Consider the following 20,047-nt stretch of genomic DNA (forward strand, 5'->3'; position numbering starts at 1 on the left):
GGAGTTACACTGGTCATCCTTTGGCAAGCAACATAGATACTCCAAGGTTTGGGAGCTGTGATGTGAGATATTTTGATACTCACTCTTGACATCTGAGTAAACTTACAATTCGTTAGTATTGAGTCACTGTGCTTTCTAGTACCGAATCTAAATAGAACCAAATGATGTGTGATAACTTTTGGGTTTTTTTCTTCTTTTTTCCCCCGTTATTTATTTAAATGTTTATGAAGTAAAGAAAGAAAGAAGAAAGAATAGAAAAACTTGAATATAGGAGCGACACTTACCCTGTCTCCTGCGGGCCCCTGTGGTCCAACTTCACCCCTCAAACCTCTTGGACCCTGAAAACAGAACATGATATTAGGGGGTGTTAGGTGGCATTCCTGGAATGGCTAGCGTTAAGAGATAAATATTTCAAACTATCTTACAGCTATCTGGACTTAGTAGCCAGTGTCAAGGACAGTAATTTAATATTTCTGAGAATACATTGACAGGGTGGTCGGTACATGGAATCATCGTCCAGTAGAAGTGGCAAAGATTAATACAGGAGGCGATGTTACCGTGTGTGGAAAGGATACAGCTGTACAGCTATAAAAAGGTGGTGGGTACATGGAATGATCTCCCAGCAGTATTGAAAGAGAACAATGAATGAAATATTGGAAGCTTTATAATTGATCCATCTGTTGTTAGAGCATATATTTCATTATAATAATGTTTAAGAGTGTAAGCTCTGCATGTCAGGGATGCATAGATCTATAGAATGTAAGCTCGATCGAGCACGGTCCTCTTCAACCTATTGTTCCTGTAAGTTTATTTGTAATTGTCCTATTTATAGTTAAATCCCTTCTCATAACATTGTAAAGCGCTACGGAATCTGTTGGCGCTATATAAATTGCAATAATAATAATAATAATAATAGCTGTGTGTGTTTACCTGTAAGCCAACGCTGCCAGGGATTCCAGCAGGTCCTGGGGGCCCAGAATCACCCTGAACATACAAAGATTACAATTAGAAAAAACGAGTAACAGATTTTTGGATAAATAGCTCATTCACTGCTCGGAGATTGTGGTAAATGGAAAATATAAACATAGCACAATGTTTGTGTATCCAGACTAACTTCACCTATTACCATTTATACCATATTACAGAACAATCCCCCCATTATACAACATCTAGTTTGTATATATTCCTGGAACTACAACACACGGCTGAACACAGCAACGCTTCTGGAAAGGAGAAGGGGGTGTATAGATTTAGGGTGTGAATTGCGGGAAGCGGGGGGGTTATAGATTTAGGGTGTGAATTGCAGAGAGCGGGAGGGTGTATAGATTTAGGGTGTGAAGTGCAGGGAGCGGGAGGGAGTATAGATTTAGGGTGTGAATTGCGGGGAGTGGGAGGGAGTATAGATTTAGGGTGTGACTTGCGGGGATCGGGAGGGTGTATAGATTTAGGGTGTGAATTGCGGGAAGCGGGGGGGTTATAGATTTAGGGTGTGAATTGCAGAGAGCGGGAGGGTGTATAGATTTAGGGTGTGAAGTGCAGGGAGCGGGAGGGAGTATAGATTTAGGGTGTGAATTGCGGGGAGTGGGAGGGAGTATAGATTTAGGGTGTGACTTGCGGGGATCGGGAGGGTGTATAGATTTAGGGTGTGAATTGCGGGAAGCGGGGGGGGGGTTTATAGATTTAGGGTGTGAATTGCAGAGAGCGGGAGGGTGTATAGATTTAGGGTGTGAAGTGCAGGGAGCGGGAGGGAGTATAGATTTAGGGTGTGAATTGCGGGGAGTGGGAGGGAGTATAGATTTAGGGTGTGACTTGCGGGGATCGGGAGGGTGTATAGATTTAGGGTGTGAATTGCAGAGAGCGGGAGGGTGTATAGATTTAGGGTGTGAATTGCAGGGAGCGGGAGGGAGTATAGATTTAGGGTGTGAATTGCGGGAGCTGGGGTGTATAGATTTAGGGTGTGAATTGCGGGGATCGGGAGGGAGTATAGATTTAGGGTGTGAATTGCGGGAGCTGGGGTGTATAGATTTAGGGTGTGAATTGCGGGGAGCGGGAGGGAGTATAGATTTAGGGTGTGACTTGCGGAGATCGGGGGGGTGTATAGATTTAGGGTGTGAATTGCGGGAGCTGGGGTGTATAGATTTAGGGTGTGAATTGCGTGTGCAGAGTGTGTATATATTTAGATTGAGAATTGCAGGAAACAGGGGCTGTAAAGATTTAAAGTTTGAATTGCAGGAAGCGGGGGGGTGGAGTGTTTAGATTTAGGGTGTGAATTGCGGGGAACAGGGTGTGTATAGACGTAGGGTGTGAGTTGCGGGAACAAGTGGTGCATAGATTTAAGGAGTGAATTGCGAGGGGGCAGGGGTTGCATAGATTAATTGTGTGAATTGCAGAAAGCAGGGGGTGTATAGATTTAGGGTGTGAATTGCGGGAGCTGGGGTGTATAGATTTAAGGTGTGAATTACAGGAAGCAGGGGTGTATAGATTTAAGGTGTGAATTGCGGGAGTAGGGGTGTATAGATTTAGGGTGTGAATTACAGAAAGCAGGGGGTGTATAGATTTAGGGTGTGAATTGCGGGAGATGGGGTGTGTAGATTTAAGGTGTGAATTACAGGAAGCAGGGGGTGTATAGATTTAAGGTGTGAATTGCGGGAGTAGGGGTGTATAGATTTAAGGTGTGAATTGCGGGAGCAGGGGTGTATAGATTTAGGGTGTGAATTGCGGGAGTAGGGGTGTATAGATTTAGGGTGTGAATTGCGGGAGTAGGGGTGTATAGATTTAGGGTGTGAATTGCAGGAGCAGGGGTGTATAGATTTAGGGTGTGAATTGCAGGAGCAGGGGTGTATAGATTTAGGAATTACTCCACAGACTCACCTTCTGCCCATCTTTCCCAGTCTCCCCTCGTTCTCCTTTGTGCCCTGTGTGACCCTGAAAAGAGAGATCAGTGTGAACACAATATGCAGTACACACGTTAGTCTGTGGGTTTTTATTGCTTTCCACCAATGCTGTGTATCAATGAACTACAACTACATTCTGTACAAGTGCTACCCACACCTGTGTTGTGAATGGTATATCGAATAGAGCAGATTCTTTACACCTCCATTATAATGGATAATGGATTTCTTATCGCAGTTAGTCCGCTCCATCTTCTGTGCAGTGAATTTCGTACAACAACAGAGTAATAGCAGATCTCAGGACATACGGCATCATTGGACAGAACGGATAACTAACCATTAAATGTAACCAATCTCTAACAGGAAGAAATGACAGATTACAGCAACCATCATCGTAATCCATTCCGATGGCCTCCCATCCTGGTGTAAGGAATACGATTAATGCAGCAGATCACAAGCTGGCTCATAATGGATGGGCTCACATTCGCGTCATCGTCAATAGCGGTTAAATATAATAAGGAAACATTCGGCACTTTACCTTAAATCCTGGCATTCCAGGAGGTCCGGGGGGTCCAGGCGGGCACACAGCCGGGCACTGCAGGAAGAAGACACAGTTATTCGTTCGGTGATAGGAGTAATATTTCTAGGCTAAAGCAGGGGATTCAGAGCTTGGAGGAAAGAGACAAACGATGTACACTAGGAGTACTGTAAAATCCATAAAATGTCACTTATAGTTATCATTTAATAACTCAACCTCAATTAATCACTATGCGTCTAAATTAGTGAATTGTGTGTGAAATAATGTGACGATAAAATATTTCCAACAATAAAGATACAGATAAAATATAATTCCCAAATTTCAAGGACAACAAAGCCCGTTATTAAAGAAAAGAGAATTATATGGTTCAACGGATGGAGATTGTAAGGAATGCTGTATTCCTGTTTAAAATGCTTAAAAAATAAGTTTTCAACTTGGTATCGGATGGATCACAAATGGCGAACTGATTGCACGTATTAACAGAATCTTCCAGTCAGAAGATGGGTGTGCGAGCTGTGTGGCCGCTTGGGGCACCATTGTAACCGAGCATCAGGACATCTCTCTTATCTCTATGATGTGTGACTTGGAAAGGGAGGCGCTGTGAAGGTAAATATATGGTGTACTATATCTACTCTGAAAACCAGATGCAATGCTGCATGATTTGTAAGGGAAGCACTGCAGAACCCCCCATTCCTGTCTGGGAAAGTCACCCGTTATTGCTAATGGGGTACATGAATGTCCATATCTGACAAGGGCAGAGATTTTTTCTGACGTCTCCCCCACCATAGCAAGTCAATGAATGTTTGATTGGACAAGCTGGAATTATCACGGCCCCGGGGGCCCCAACATCAATAACAAAACAAACTCTACTTTCTGCTATCTCCATAGATAGAATGTATCTATAATTTATACAGTGAGGGAAAGAAAGTATTTGATTTTGAACGTTTGTCCACTGACAAAGAAATGATCAGTTATAAATTGATTTGCATGTCAATGAGTGAAATAAGTATTTCATCCCCTATCAATCCCAGTTGTCTTTTATACAGGTAACGAGCTGAGATTAGGAGCACTCTCTTAAAGGGAGTGCTCCTAATCTCAGCTTTTTACCTGTAGAAAAGACACATGTCCACAGAAGCAATCCATCAGATTCCAAACTCTCCACCATGGCCAAGACCAAAGAGCTGTCCAAGGATGTCAGGGACAAGATTGTAGGCCTACACAAGGCTGGAATGGGCTACAAGACCTTTGCCAAGCAGCTTGGTGAGAAGGTGACAACAGTTGGTGCGATTATTCGCTAATGGAAGAAACACAAAATAACTGTCAGTCTCCCTCGGTCTGGTGCTTCATGCAAGTTCTCACCTCGTGGAATGTCAATGATCATGAGAATTGTGAGGAATCATCCCAGAACTACAAGGGAGGATCTTGTTAATTATCTCAAGGCAGCTGGGACCATAGTCACCAAGAAAACAATTGGTAACATACTACGCCGTGAAGGACTGAAATCCCGCAGCACCCGCAAGGTCCCCCTGCTCAAGAAAACACATGTACAGGCCGTCTGAAGTTTGCCAATGAACATCTGAATGGTTCAGAGGAGAACTGGGTGAAAGTGTTGTGGTCAGATGAGACCAAAATAGAGCTCTTTGGCATCAACTCAACTCGCCGTGTTTGGAGGAGGAGGAATGCTGCCTATGACCCCAAGAACACCATCCCCACCCTCAAATATGGAGGTGGAAACATTATGCTTTGGGGGTGTTTTTCTGCTAAGGGGACAGGACAACTGCACCGCATCAAAGGGACGATGGACAGGGCCATGTACAGTAAAATCTTGGGTGAAAACCTCCTTCCCTCATCCAGGGGATTGAAAATGGGTCGTGGATGGGTATTCCAGCATGACGATGACCCAAAACACACAGCCAAGGCAACAAAGGAGTGGCTCAAGAAGAAGCATATTTAGGTTCTGGAGTGGCCTAGCCAGTTTTCAGACCTTAATCCCATAGAAAATCTGTGGAGGGAGCTGAGGGTTCAAGTTGCCATATGTCAGCCTGGAAACCTTAATGACTTGGAGAGGATCTGCAAAGAGGAGTGGGACAAAATCCCTCCAGAGATGTGTGCAAACCTGGGCGCCAACTACAAGAAACGTCTGACCTCGTGACCTCAGGAAGTCCATTATTGGGGTCAAAGGAACGGACTGGCTCATTATCTTGTCTGTGGGGTGATGGGAGTGTTACTAAATGTCACAGTCTGAGAAAAGCAGGAGAAGGGTTAATACATACCTGCAAATCACCGTTACCATCTGGAATAACCCCTGGCAGACCCTGCAAAGGACACGAGAATAGGTAAATATAGAGTTAGTGGTCTCAGAGTCTGGGGCCAAAACGGATGTGTGGTGGTACATTGCTCAGTGTTTGCATGCTAATCTGTTCCAGTGTCTGAATGTTACTATGTTCCATTTTCCGTGTATTTCTATGTTCCAGAGTCTGAATATTACTATATGTCACTATGTTCCAGTGTCTGATTATTACTATATGTCACTATGTTCCAGTGTCTGAGTGCTACAATGTTCTAGTGTCCAAGTTTTACTATGTTCCAGTGTCTACTTTTTATTACATTTCAGTATCTACTTTTTATTATGTTCCAGTGTCCGTGTTTTTCTGTGTTTTCCAGAGTCTGAATATTACTATATGTCACTATGTTCCAGTGTCTGATTAATATATGTTCCTACACTATGTTCCAGTGTCTGATTATTACTATATGTCACTGTATTCCAGAGTCTGAATATTACTATATGTCACTATGTTCCAGTGTCTGATTATTACTATATGTCACTGTATTCCAGAGTCTGAATATTACTATATGTCACTATGTTCCAGTGTCTGATTATTACTATATGTCACTATGTTCTAGGGTTAAGTGCTACAGTGTTGTTCCAGTGTCTGACTACTACTATGTTCCAGTGTCTGAGTGTTACAATGTTTCAGTGTCTGAGTGTTACAATGTTTCAGTGTCTGAGTGTTACTATGTTTCAGTGTCAGTGTCAGTGTTTCAGTGTCACATTCCAGTGACTATTTGTTGCGATATCTATGTGTTACTTTGTTCCAGTGTCGAATGTTACTATATGTTACTCTCTTCCGGTCTCAGGAGTAACTATGTTCCAGTGTCTGAATGTTACTATGTTCCAGTATCTGAATATTACTATATGTTACTATGTTCCGGTCTCAGGAGTAACTATGTTTCAGTGTCTTTTTTCTTCTGTGTTCCAGTATCCGATTTTTACTATGTTCCAGTGTCTATATGTCACTATGTTCCAATATCTATGTGTTACTAAGTTCCAGTGTCAGATATTGAAACATAGTAACAAATAGACACTGGAACATAGTAACACACAAACAATGGAACATAGTAACACATACATATTAGAACATAGTAACACTTAATGTTCCGGTGTCCGAGTGTTACTGGGTTCCGGTGTCCGAGTGTTACTGGGTTCCGGTGTCTTAGTGTTCCGGCGTCTGAATATTACTATATGTCGCTATGTTCCAGTGTCTGTGCTACTATGTTCAAATGTCTACTTGTTACAGATTTGTTACTATGTTCCATATCTACTTGTTACTATGTTCCAGTGTCTATGTGTTACTATGTTCCAGTATCTGAGTGTAACTATGTACCAATAGTTACGTGTTACTTTATTCAAGTGTATATTTGTTATTATGTTTCTGGTTTGTGTTATTATGTAACCGTGCATGACTATATTCCATAGTCTGCATATTATATTTTTATTGTTATGTATAAGTATGTTTCCGTATCTTCATGTTAATATTTACATATTAGTGTGTTAATATAGTCCAGCACCTCTGTATCAGCATGATGTCTCATGAAAATAAACTTACTGGGGGTCCTGGTGGGCCAGGAGGACCAGGTAACCCTTGAGGTCCTGAAGGTCCCTATAAAATCAGGAATAAACAAGTGTTACAAGTGTTCAAATACAAGTATTGGGGGGAGGGGGCTATCAGCATAATGACATCACCATGTGCTGTGATAAAGTGATAACGCCCCAAAACTGCCTGTACTACCCAAGATGGCCAACATCTCAAGGCCCCCCCACCCCCCAATAAATTGGGTCGGTAACACCCTAGTGGAACAAGACACCAGAATAGATCTCCCATTTCCTCCTTCAAGAGATGCAGACAGATGGCAAACTAAGTCGGAGCTCACAGAATATTATTTTATCAGTACATCAAATGGATTATTCATTAGGTTTGTTAATTAATTAAACCCATTAAATTGGAAATGAGTTTTTTGACATTAATAACAAACTCTTACTGAAGCTAAATAAAAAAAAATACCTCCTGTATCACATAGCAGTGTTCCCGAACCCTAGAAATGTGTGCTAGGGGTTCCTGAATACATTTGGGTACTTTTTCATAAACTTTAGGGTATCTCTGTTTAAGGAAGTATTTTACACATACATTTATAAAGGGTACATATTTACTTTGCTTATTCACCCACCCACTGGACAACCATTTTACCATTAAATGTCACAGGAAGTAAGCAACATAATGACACTGCTGAACAACCGATTAAACCTGGAATGTTAGAGTTATGAGCAATGACTCATGTAGGGTATAACTTAAAAGGCCAGTTTCTCTAATTTCACACACTCTGCATTAACTTATCAGTAACTACAATTTATGTAAACAGAGCCCTATCGATAAAAGGGTGATGTATTTTTTTTTAATAAACTGCATACTGATCCCTATCATGTTAACCAGCAGTGTCACTGGAAGCTTTGGGCTATCCCAAAAACAACACCATCGGATTTCTGTGGAACAGTTGTGGTTGAGATGGAGGTAACAGTGGCTTTCAGTATATTAGTGGGTAAAGAAATAAGAGTTCCTACCAAGGGGCCTTGAGGTCCGCGTCCACCGGGTAATCCGCTGGGTCCCGCCAGACCCTGAAAGGAGGCAAAGAACAGACAGTGAGAAGCCTGTAGTGATGGGAGTATCTTGCAGTTTAGGGTAGACTCACTGGGATGGTGACAACTTCATACAAGTCAGTTAAACACTAGGATCTAATCAATATGTGGGAGCTATCTTTCAAATAATATAAAAAAGTGAGCAAGTGCTTCAATATCGCTTCATCAACAACATATGGTTACTTGCACAATCCTATCTGAACACAGGCTCTAACACAATCAGAAACGGAATGTCTATGTTCCAGCTAATGATAATACACTATCTAAATGCATACTGGAATTGCATTCTATATCATGATCTCCCAAGATCCAACTGGAATCACTTAAAGTGGAAATAGGCAACCCAAGACCCAGTCTATGTGATGGAGAAAGGTCACCCAAGGCCCAGTCTATGTTAAGGAGAAAGGTCACCAATGCCCAGTCTCTGTAATGGAGAAGGGTCACCCAAGGCCTAGTCTATGTAATGAAGAAAGGTCTTCCAAGGCCTTGTCTCTGTAATGGAGAAAGGTCACCCAAGGCCTAGTCTATGTAATGAAGAAATGTCTTCCAAGGTCTTGTCTCTGTAATGTAGAAAGGTTTTCCAAGGCCTAGTCTCTGTGATGGAGAAAGGTCACCCAAAGTTTAGGCTCTCTATTGAAGAGAGATCACCCAAGACCCAGTCTTTGTGATGGAGAAAGGTTACCCAAGACCCGGTCTCTGTAACAGAGAAAGATCACTCAAAGCCTAGTCTCAATGATGGAGAAAGGTCTCCCAATGCATTGTCACTGTGATGGAGAAAGGTCTCCCAAGGCCCAGTCTCTGTGATGGAGAAAGGTCACCCAAGGCCCAGTCTCTGTGATGGTGAAAGGTCTCCTAAGGCCCCGTCTCTCTGATGGAGAAAGGTCTCCCAAAGCCCAGTCTCTCTGATGGAGAAAGGTCTCCCAAGGCCCAGTCTCTCTGATGGAAAAAGGTCTCCCAAGGCCCAGTCTCTCTGATGGAGCAAGGTCTCCCAAGGCCCAGTCTCTCTAATGGAAAAAGGTCTTCCAAGGCCCAGTCTCTGTGATGGAGAAAGGTCTCCCAAGGCCCAGTCTCTGTGATGGTGAAAGGTCTCCTAAGGCCCCGTCTCTCTGATGGAGAAAGGTCTCCCAAAGCCCAGTCTCTCTGATGGAGAAAGGTCTCCCAAGGCCCAGTCTCTCTGATGGAAAAAGGTCTCCCAAGGCCCAGTCTCTCTGATGGAGCAAGGTCTCCCAAGGCCCAGTCTCTGATGGAGAAAGGTCTCCCAAGGCCCAGTCTCTCTGATGGAGAAAGGTCTCCCAAGGCCCAGTCTCTCTGATGGCGAAAGGTCTCCCAAGGCCCAGTCTCTCTGATGGAGAAAGGTCTCTCAAGGCCCAGTCTCTGTGATGGAGAAAGGTCTCCCAAGGCCTAGTCTCTCTAATGGAGAAAGGTCTTCCAAGGCCTAGTCTCCATGATGGATAAAGGTCATACAAAGCTCAGGCTCTCTATTGGAGAGAGATCACCCAAGGCCAAGTCTCTGTGACGGAGAAAGGTTACCCATGACCGAGTCTCTTTAAGAGAGAAAGATCACTCAATTCCCAGTCTCAATGATGGAGAAAGGTCTCCCAAACTCCACTCTCTGTTATCTTAAAAAGTCACCCAAGGCCTAGTCTATTTAATGGAGAAAGGTCACCCAAGGCTCAATCTCTGTGATGGAGAAAGATTACCCAAGCCCCAGTCTCTCTACTGAAAAACGGTCACCCAAGGCCCAGTCTCTGTGATGGAGAAAGATCAGCCAAGGCCAAGTCTCTGTGATGGAGAAAGGTCACCCAAGGCCCAGTGTCTGTAATGGTGAAATGTCACCCAAGGACCAATCTCTTTTATGGAGAAAGGTGAAATCATTTGGTAGAGAAAGGTCACCCAAGGCCTAGTCTATGTAATGAAGAAATGTCTTCCAAGGTCTAGTCTCTGTAATGTAGAAAGGTTTTCCAATGCCTAGTCTCTGTGATGGAGAAAGGTCACCCAAAGTTTAGGCTCTCTATTGAAGAGAGATCACCCAAGGCCCAGTCTTTGTGATGGAGAAAGGTTACCCAAGACCCGGTCTCTGTAACAGAGAAAGATCACTCAAAGCCTAGTCTCAATGATGGAGAAAGGTCTCCCAATGCATTGTCACTGTGATGGAGAAAGGTCTCCCAAGGCCCAGTCTCTGTGATGGAGAAAGGTCTCCCAAGGCCCAGTCTCTGTGATGGAGAAAGGTCTCCTAAGGCCCAGTCTCTGTGATGGAGAAAGGTCTCCAAAGGCCCAGTCTCTCTGATGGAGAAAGGTCTCCCAAAGCCCAGTCTCTCTGATGGAGAAAGGTCTCCCAAGGCCCAGTCTCTGTGATGGAGAAAGGTCTCCCAAGGCCCAGTCTCTCTGATGGAGAAAGGTCTCCCAAGGCCCAGTCTCTCTGATGGAGAAAGGTCTCCCAAGGCCCAGTCTCTCTGATGGAGAAAGGTCTCCCAAGGCCCAGTCTCTGTGATGGAGAAAGGTCTCCCAAGGCCTAGTCTCTCTAATGGAGAAAGGTCTTCCAAGGCCTAGTCTCCATGATGGAGAAAGGTCACACAAAGCTCAGGCTCTCTATTGGAGAGAGATCACCCAAGGCCAAGTCTCTGTGACGGAGAAAGGTTACCCATGACCGAGTCTCTTTAACAGAGAAAGATCACTCAATGCCCAGTCTCAATGATGGAGAAAGGTCTCCCAAACTCCACTCTCTGTTATCTTAAAAAGTCACCCAAGGCCTAGTCTCTGTGATGGAGATAAGTCACCCAAGATCCAGTCTATTTAATGGAGAAAGGTCACCAAGGCTCAATCTCTGTGATGGAGAAAGATTACCCAAGCCCCAGTCTCTCTACTGAAAAACGGTCACCCAAGGCCCAGTCTCTGTGATGGAGAAAGATCAGCCAAGGCCAAGTCTCTGTGATGGAGAAAGGTCACCCAAGGCCCAGTGTCTGTAATGGTGAAATGTCACCCAAGGACCAATCTCTTTTATGGAGAAAGGTGAAATCATTTGGTAGATAAAGGTCACACTTACAGGAGGTCCTGAAGGTCCTCGACCCTAAAAGAAAACCAAGAAACATAAAAAAATTAGTAAGGAGTAAAGCATCTTATCACAGTAAAACTCTCACTACCTGCACAGCTAGTATGAACTAGTGATGGTATGGTAATACTGCATTATAGAAACAGGATGTCGGTGTGAAATTCTGTATTTTTTCCATTTCATTTTCCATTCTAATCTTTTTAATCCATGGTTTATGCCCTTTGTAGACATACCAGTCGATTGTCTGGGTTCTATTTTGAAGATCGCATTATGGCTGTAGGACATACAACCAATAGAATCCCACAAAACGTTTAATTAATCACAATCTCCCAGTTGATCTACTGTCACATAGCACATAAAGTAAGGGTCACTCCTTCACGTCCAGTCTAGATTTGGCGGATTCTTTACGTACCGGAGGTCCATCTGGCCCAGGAGGTCCAATATCTCCCTAAAATATACAAAACATCACAGTCTGTCAACCTTTCAGACAGTATGGAGATCACATAAACCCTGCAGTTCAACAAACCTGACATCTGTAGTGCATTTACTATTTATTTATAAAATATTTTACCAGGAAGGATACATTGATATTTCTCTCATTTTAAAGTATGTCCTGGGTATAGTATTGTTAAAGGGACACTATAGTCACCTGAACAACTTTAGCTTAATGAAGCAGTTTTGGTGTATAGAACATGTCCCTTCAACCTCACTGCTAAATCCTCTGCCATTTAGGAGTTAAATCCCTTTGTTTATGAACCCTAGTCACACCTCCCTGCATGTGACTTGCACAGCCTTCCATAAACACTTCCTGTAAAGAGAGCCCTATTTAGGCTTTCTTTATTGTAAGTTCTGTTTAATTAAGATTTTCTTATCCCCTGCTATGTTAATAGCTTGCTAGACCCTGCAAGAGCCTCCTGTATGTGATTAAAGTTTAATTTAGAGATTGAGATACAATTATTTAAGGTAAATTACATCTGTTTGAAAGTGAAACCAGTTTTTTTTTTTCATGCAGGCTCTGTCAATCATAGCCAGTAGGGGTGTGGCTAGGGCTGCATAAACAGAAACAAAGTGATTTAACTCCTAAATGACAGTGAATTGAGCAGTGAAATTGCAGGGGAATGATCTATACACTAAAACTGCTTTATTTAGCTAAAGTAATTTAGGTGACTATAGTGTTTGATTGCTGTAACCAGGGGTATATGTATGTATGCAATATTTCAATATAAATTATAAAGAGGACAAACACGTCAATACACACTGTCAATGCCTGGAAAAAACCCAGATATAACCTCACCCAGTAACAGGGTCCTGTATTTAAACACTTGGCCACGAATAGCCGATCGGTGTTATTTCATTTGCCAGCCTGTGTTTTTGCAGAAGGCTTTGTGTTGGAAGCATTTCTCACTTATTGGGACAGAATGCTTCACAGCAAATGTGTACCTGGGTACACACAGGGTTAATGCTCTCCATTTTGTGTGTGTATAAAGTATAATTACCTCCCCCCTTTGACTGAACCTGAATATCTGCCTATACACAGCCGCTCTTTATTACTGTATAACCACAGCACACCCAGAATGCCTTGCAAGATATGCAAATGAGCACACACAGCATTGGCCGTTTTTTTGATTTCCTTGAAAGGGAGAAGCAACATCCATATAATCGTTGAATACTCATACATAGAGCCAAGCCTCCAGGTCGGACATTTCACAGTGTTTATATAAGTGCATGTCATTCTGGGCATGAAAGTGCTGCCTTGTGACACTTAATTTGCTGAAAGTAACGCCATGATTTTCTCCTGACATTATATTAATTGTACACGTGGAGGGCAGTCATCATGTAGAAGGACGTAAACGGTAAAAACATAAACAAAACATTCTGTACAACTTACATTAGGGTCCTGATAACTCTCTCACTGGTTCTCTCTCTCTCACTCTGCCCCCTGATATTATCTTTCTCCCTACCTGTCTCCCGATTCTCTCACGCTTCCCTCTGATTCGCTCTCTCACTCTGTCCCTTGATATTCTCTCTCTCCCGATCTTCTCTCGCTCTCTCTCTGTCTCCCGATTCTCTCTCTCTCTCTCACTTACTCTGTACCTTGATATTGTCTCTCCGTCCCTTGATATTGTCTCTCTCTGTCTCACAATTCTTTCTCTCCACTCATCCTTACATAAATCTCATGAGTTCCATTCACCCCTTATTAAACCCACGAGCCCCACTTACCCCTACATAAATCTCATTACCAACAGTCACCCATATATCAATCATATGAACCCAAATCACTCTTACATTAATCTCATGACCCTGAATCACTACTATACCAATCTCATGACCCCCACTCACCCCTACATCAATCTCATGACCCCCACTTTAATCTCATGACCCCCAGTCACCGCTACATCAATCTCATGACCCGCACTCATCCCTACATAATTTCATGAGCTGTTATAACTTTATATCACTCTCATGATCCTCAATCAGCCCTACATCAATCTTATGACCATTGATCACTTCTACATTAGTCACATGAGCCCTACTCCTGTTACCCACCCTTACATCAATCTCAAGACCCCCCCCCACTCTCTCTGACTCCCGATTCTCTCTCACAGCTATTTGAGTCCCAATTCTCTCCACCAATACAATACTCTATACCCCGATACTTCCTATCCATTAATACTCTATGATCCTGATACTCTCTATTCACCAACACTCTATGCCTTCACTCTAAGTTAGATCAATCTCATGACCCCAATACAAACTCATGACACCTACTTACCCCTACATCAAACTCATGACCCCCAATCACCTCTACATCAATCTCATGACCCCAATTCACCCCTACATCAAACTGATGACCCCCAATCACCTCTACATCTATCTCATGACCTCCACTGACACCCTACATCAATCTCATTACCCCCACATCAATCTCATGACCCCCACATCAATCTCATGACCCCCACTCACTCTTAGATCAATCTCATAACCTCTACTGACCCCCTACATCACGGGTGTCAAACACAAGGCCCGCGGGCTGAATCCGGCCCGCCAGACCTCATCATGTGGCCCGTGTAGCCGCCGCCGGCCACCAGCCTTCACCCAGGGCCGGCGCGTCCATAAGGCGGCTTAGGCGGCCGCCTTAGGGCGCACCGGCCCGGGGGCGCAAATGTCCGGGTGACCGGCAGGAGGGAAGCGCACAGCTCCCCTCTCCTGCCGGTCACTTCTTGTAGCGTGGCCGAGCGCCAAGCTGCAGTGCCGCGGACTGTGTGGAGGGGGCGGGGATATGAACACGTCATATCCCTGCTCACTCTGTAGCACACAGCGCGGCTGGCGCCCAGCAGGGGCGGAGCTACCGCCGGCCCCCTCACGTCAGCCTGGGAGGAAGTCCTCCCAAGAAGACAGCAGAGGGCAGCCCAACTACCTCAGGCAGCACTCTGGATCCCAGGTAAGCCACCCTCCTGAACCTGTCTGTCTGTGTGTGTGTGTGTATGTCTGTCTGTGTGTGTGTGTGTATGTATGTCTGTGTGTGTGTCTTTCTGTCAGTGTGTGTGTCTGTCAGTGTGTGTATGTCTGTCAGTGTGTGTATGTCTGTCAGTGTGTGTATGTCTGTCAGTGTGTGTGTGTCTGTCAGTGTGTGTGTGTCTGTCAGTGTGTATATGTCTGTCAGTGTGTATATGTCTGTCTGTCAGTGTGTGTATGTCTGTCTGTCAGTGTGTGTGTATATGTCTGTCTGTCAGTGTGTGTGTGTGTGTGTGTATGTATCTGTCAGTGTGTGTGTGTATATGTCTGTATGTCTGTCTGTGTGTGTGTATGTCTGTGTGTATGTCTGTCTGTCAGTGTGTATGTCTGTCTGTCAGTGTGTGTGTGTCTTTCTATCAGTGTGTGTGTGTCTTTCTATCAGTGTGCGTGTCTGTCAGTGTGTGTGTGTGTGTGTGTCTGTCGTGTGTGTATGTCTGTCAGTGTGTGTGTGTCTGTCAGTGTGTGTGTGTCTGTCAGTGTGTGTATGTCTGTCTGTCAGTGTGTGTGTATATGTCTGTCAGTGTGTGTGTATATGTCTGTCAGTGTGTGTGTGTGTGTATGTATCTGTCAGTGTGTGTGTGTATATGTCTGTCTGTCAGTGTGTGTGTATGTCTGTCAGTGTGTGTGTGTATGTCTGTCTGTCAGTGTGTGTGTATGTCTCTGTCAGTGTGTGTGTGTAATAATTTATGATAATAAAGAGTGGACACATAGTCCTACAGATACAACCGGCCCTTTGAGGGTGACCAAACTGCTGATGCGGCCCCCGATGAATTTGAGTTTGACACCCCTGCCCTACATCAATCTCATGACCACCATTCTCCCTTAAATCAATCTCATGATCCCCACTGACCCCTCCATCAATCTCATGACCCCCTTGTACCCCTACATCGATCTCATGACCCCCAATCATCTCTACATCAATCTCATGACCCCACTCATCCCTACATCAATCTCATGACCTCCACTGACCCCCTACATCAATCTCATGACCCCCACATCAATCTCATGACCCCCACATCAATCTCATGACCCCCACATCAATCTCATGACCCCCACTCACCCTTAGATCAATCTCATAACCTCTACTGACCCCCTACATCAATCTCATGACCACCATTCTCCCCTAAATCAATCTCATGATCCCCACAGACCCCTACATCAATCTCATGACCCCCATATACGCCTACATCGATCTCATGACCCCCAATCATCTCTACATCTATCTCATGACCCCACTCATCCCTACATCAATCTCATGACCTACACTGACCCCTACATCAATTTCATGACCCCCACATTAATCTCATGACCCCCACTCACCCTTAGATCAATCTCATAACCTCTACTGACCCCCTACATCAATCTCATGACCCCCACATCAATCTCATGACCCCCACTCACCCTTAGATCAATCTCATAACCTCTACTGACCCCCTACATCAATCTCATGACCACCATTCTCCCCTAAATCAATCTCATGATCTCCACTGACCCCTACATCAATCTCATGACCCCCATATACCCCTACATCGATCTCATGACCCCCAATCATCTCTACATCAATCTCATGACCACCATTCTCCCCTAAATCAATCTCATGATCCCCACTGACCCCTACATCAATCTCATGACCCCCATATACCCCTACATCGATCTCATGACCCCCAATCATCTCTACATCAATCTCATGACCCCACTCATCCCTACGTCAATCTCATGACCTCCACTGACCCCCTACATCAATCTCATGACCCCCCACTCACCCCTACATCACTCTCATGATCCCCATTCTTCACACCATCAATCTCATAAACCTCACTCAAAGCAACATCAAATTCCTGACCCCCAATACTTCTATATAAATCTCATGACACCATCTCAACTTACATTTTTGTTAACCTGGAATCTAAGCTTGTTAGAGTAGGGCCTTCACCACCTTCTGTTCCTAAATGTTTACCTTGCTGCAGCTACTCGTTTATTGGTCCACCTATTGTACAGTGCTGCAGAATATGTAGCTGCTTCATAAATACCAATAAAGGTATCTGAGGGTACCTCAGCTCTATAGCATATAATACACTAACCCCGGTACCAGCTGAAATGAAGCAGAACATCAAACCATATATTTAACCAGTTATATGCCATGTGCACACTTACCCGTTCCCCTGGGGGTCCATCAGGCCCAGGCTTTCCATCTGGTCCAGTCAGCCCCTGAGATAGAGATGTCAGATTAATTGGTATATTAACTCCTGAGCTCCCAGCTGTCCTTTAATTACCAAGTCTGTTTAACCCTTTTCTGGGATCTGTGGAAGAACAGGTTAATGAGACACTTACATCAATCCCTGGAAGTCCGGACAGGCCTGGTTTACCAGCCTCACCTGGTTTTCCAGGAGCCCCTTTAGGTCCCTGTCAAATTAGAACAGAAATAAATAAATGAACATTTGCAGATTGCATTACAGTGCTATTGTTAATAAAATCAGCATGGATATAATAAGCAGAACATTAAAATCTATTATGTGCCTTGAAACCTGCAAACTCAGCAGATAAGAAACACTTGCTTAGCATGCTGGGAGTAACATTCCCTTTTATTCCAGAATGCTGTTCCCTGCGTTCACTACTCTTGCTCTAACCGGCCTTAGAACCCCTCACGCTGGTGCACATTTTAAGTGTTGTAAACTGATTCAAAAAATTGTGGGTAATTTTTGTGCTACATAATTAATATGTTGGATTATTTCATCCCCGTAATCGTGATTTTTGATCAATCGGTCTTCTTTCACCTTTTCTGGCATAAAGGCATAATGTCAAAGAAATGCGTAGAGACTGGGGCCCAGGGAATTCATGTATTCATTATATGACATATGGGTTATAGGAGTTGCATCCCTACCACCCTTAGCTAGACTCTGGTCTTGTGTTCATGGGAGTTGCAATCCAATATTCAAAAATAAGTTACAGATTGGTTATGCCTTTATGGGTATATATGAATCTTTGCACATTGTCATGCACCTTCTTTCTGGCCCCACACATAACAGAAACTAATACACTTACTTTCCAAGTGTCCCTATTTAGGAAGGGCAGTCCCTATTTTTGACTAAATCTCTCTTTTTTTGTCCTAATGTCACTCTTATCTTGGAGCTCCATATTGTTAGTGTTCCTGACTGTATAACAGAGCTCCCCAGTAATAATACTCCCAGTAATGTGTCTGAGTGTATAACAGAGCTCCCCAGTAATAATACTCCCAGTAATGTGTCTGAGTGTATAACAGAGCTCCACAGCAATAATACTCCCAGTAATGTGTCTGAGTGTATAACAGAGCTCCCCAGTAATAATACTCCCAGTAATGTGTCTGAGTGTATAACAGAGCTCCACAGTAATAATACTCCCAGTAATGTGTCTGAGAGTATAACAGAGCTCCACAGTAATAATACTCCCAGTAATGTGTCTGAGAGTATAACAGAGCTCCACAGCAATAATACTCCCAGTAATGTGTCTGAGTGTATAACAGAGCTCCACAGCAATAATACTCCCAGTAATGTGTCTGGGTATATAACAGAGCTCCACAGCAATAATACTCCCAGTAATGTGTATGGGTGTATAACAGAGCTCCACAGCAATAATACTCCCAGTAATGTGTCTGAGTGTATAACAGAGCTCCACAGCAATAATACTCCCAGTAATGTGTCTGAGTGTATAACAGAGCTCCACAGTAATAATACTCCCAGTAATGTGTCTGTGTGTATAACAGAGCTCCACAGCAATAATACTCCCAGTAATGTGTCTGAGTGTATAACAGAGCTCCACAGCAATAATACTCCCAGTAAAGTGTCTGAGTGTATAACAGAGCTCCACAGCAATAATACTCCCAGTAATGTGTCTGAGTGTATAACAGAGCTCCACAGCAATAATACTCCCAGTAATGTGTCTTTAAAGTACAATAAATGTGTTTAGAAATCAGTCTGTGTAAATAGGATACATTGTTCTTGTTATAAATTACATTTTAGTTGGATAAATTGTTATTAGTAATCAGCCCTACCCCACTCAGAAGAAGCCCTGTCCCTGGCCACACCCCCACTCACTCCCCTAAAATGAAAGTGTCCCCCAATCAATGTGAAATATTGGGAGATAAGCATACAGCACTCGCTGAACACTTTCTCTGCCTGTGAGTTAATACCGCACTATTCTCGCCTTCACTAGGTGCATCGCAATAATTTGCAGTGGTCCCTTCACAGTGATTCGGGGGTCACACTTTTCACTTACCGGGGGTCCAGGCAGACCAGCAGGTCCTTGCTCGCCCTAAGAGAGAAATAAAATAATTTAACATAAATTGTGCAGTTAGAGAGAGCACAGCCTTCTAATCATTAAATCCCCCAAATAAAACCTCCATAATGTTTTGGAATCATTTAAATGTTTCTGTCTGGGGTCCTGAAACACCTAGTGCAAGATATATTGATCATATTCAGCGGTTTGTTTTTTTATTAGTTGCATAAATTATTATTAGTAAGAATAGCCCTGCCCCTGGCCACAACCTCATTTAGTACAGCCACGCCCATGGCCACACCTTAACTCTCACTCAGGACAGACCCGCCCCTGGCCACACCCACACCCCTAAAATTAAAGGGACCCTCTTTGTCCATGTGAAATGTTGGGTGCGCTCACTATGGGTGAGGGACAGTTTTATGGAGTGCACTCACTATGGGTTGGGGACAGTTGTATGCGGTGCGCGACAGTTTTATGGGGTGCGCTCACTATGGGTGGGTGACAGTTTTATGGGGTGCGCTCACTATGGGTGGGGGACAGTTTTATGGGGTGCGCTCACTATGGGTGGGGGACAGTTTTATGGGGTGCGCTCACTATGGGTGGGGGATAGTTTTATGGGGTGCGCTCTCTATGGGTGGGGGACAGTTTTATGTTGTGCAGTCACTGTGGGTTGGGAACAGTTTTATAGGGTGCACTCAATATGGGTGGGGGACAGTTTTATGTTGTGCGTTCACTGTGGGTTGGGGACAGTTTTATGGGGTGTGCGCACTCTGGGTGGAGGACAGTTTTATGTTGTGCGGTCACTGTGGGTTGGGGACAGTTAGTATCAT

General features: G+C 43.9%; 1 protein-coding gene across 1 annotated transcript in view; it reads right to left on the minus strand.

Moving 5' to 3' along the window:
* The window catches only part of COL9A3 (collagen type IX alpha 3 chain), a 52,456-nt gene that overhangs the window by 27,436 nt on the left and 4,973 nt on the right, over positions 1-20,047 (minus strand). Inside the window, exons 3-14 of the mRNA XM_063459581.1 lie at positions 19,218-19,253; positions 17,298-17,369; positions 17,121-17,174; positions 11,863-11,898; positions 11,445-11,468; positions 8,327-8,380; positions 7,317-7,370; positions 5,703-5,744; positions 3,430-3,486; positions 2,872-2,925; positions 931-984; positions 285-338 (exon numbers count right to left, since the gene is read on the minus strand). Of these exons, the coding sequence (XP_063315651.1) occupies positions 285-338; positions 931-984; positions 2,872-2,925; positions 3,430-3,486; positions 5,703-5,744; positions 7,317-7,370; positions 8,327-8,380; positions 11,445-11,468; positions 11,863-11,898; positions 17,121-17,174; positions 17,298-17,369; positions 19,218-19,253 (591 nt within the window). The remainder of the gene's footprint in view (positions 1-284; positions 339-930; positions 985-2,871; positions 2,926-3,429; positions 3,487-5,702; positions 5,745-7,316; positions 7,371-8,326; positions 8,381-11,444; positions 11,469-11,862; positions 11,899-17,120; positions 17,175-17,297; positions 17,370-19,217; positions 19,254-20,047) is intronic.

This window comes from Pelobates fuscus, chromosome 6 (assembly GCF_036172605.1).
Source record: "Pelobates fuscus isolate aPelFus1 chromosome 6, aPelFus1.pri, whole genome shotgun sequence".
NCBI lineage: Eukaryota > Metazoa > Chordata > Amphibia > Anura > Pelobatidae > Pelobates > Pelobates fuscus.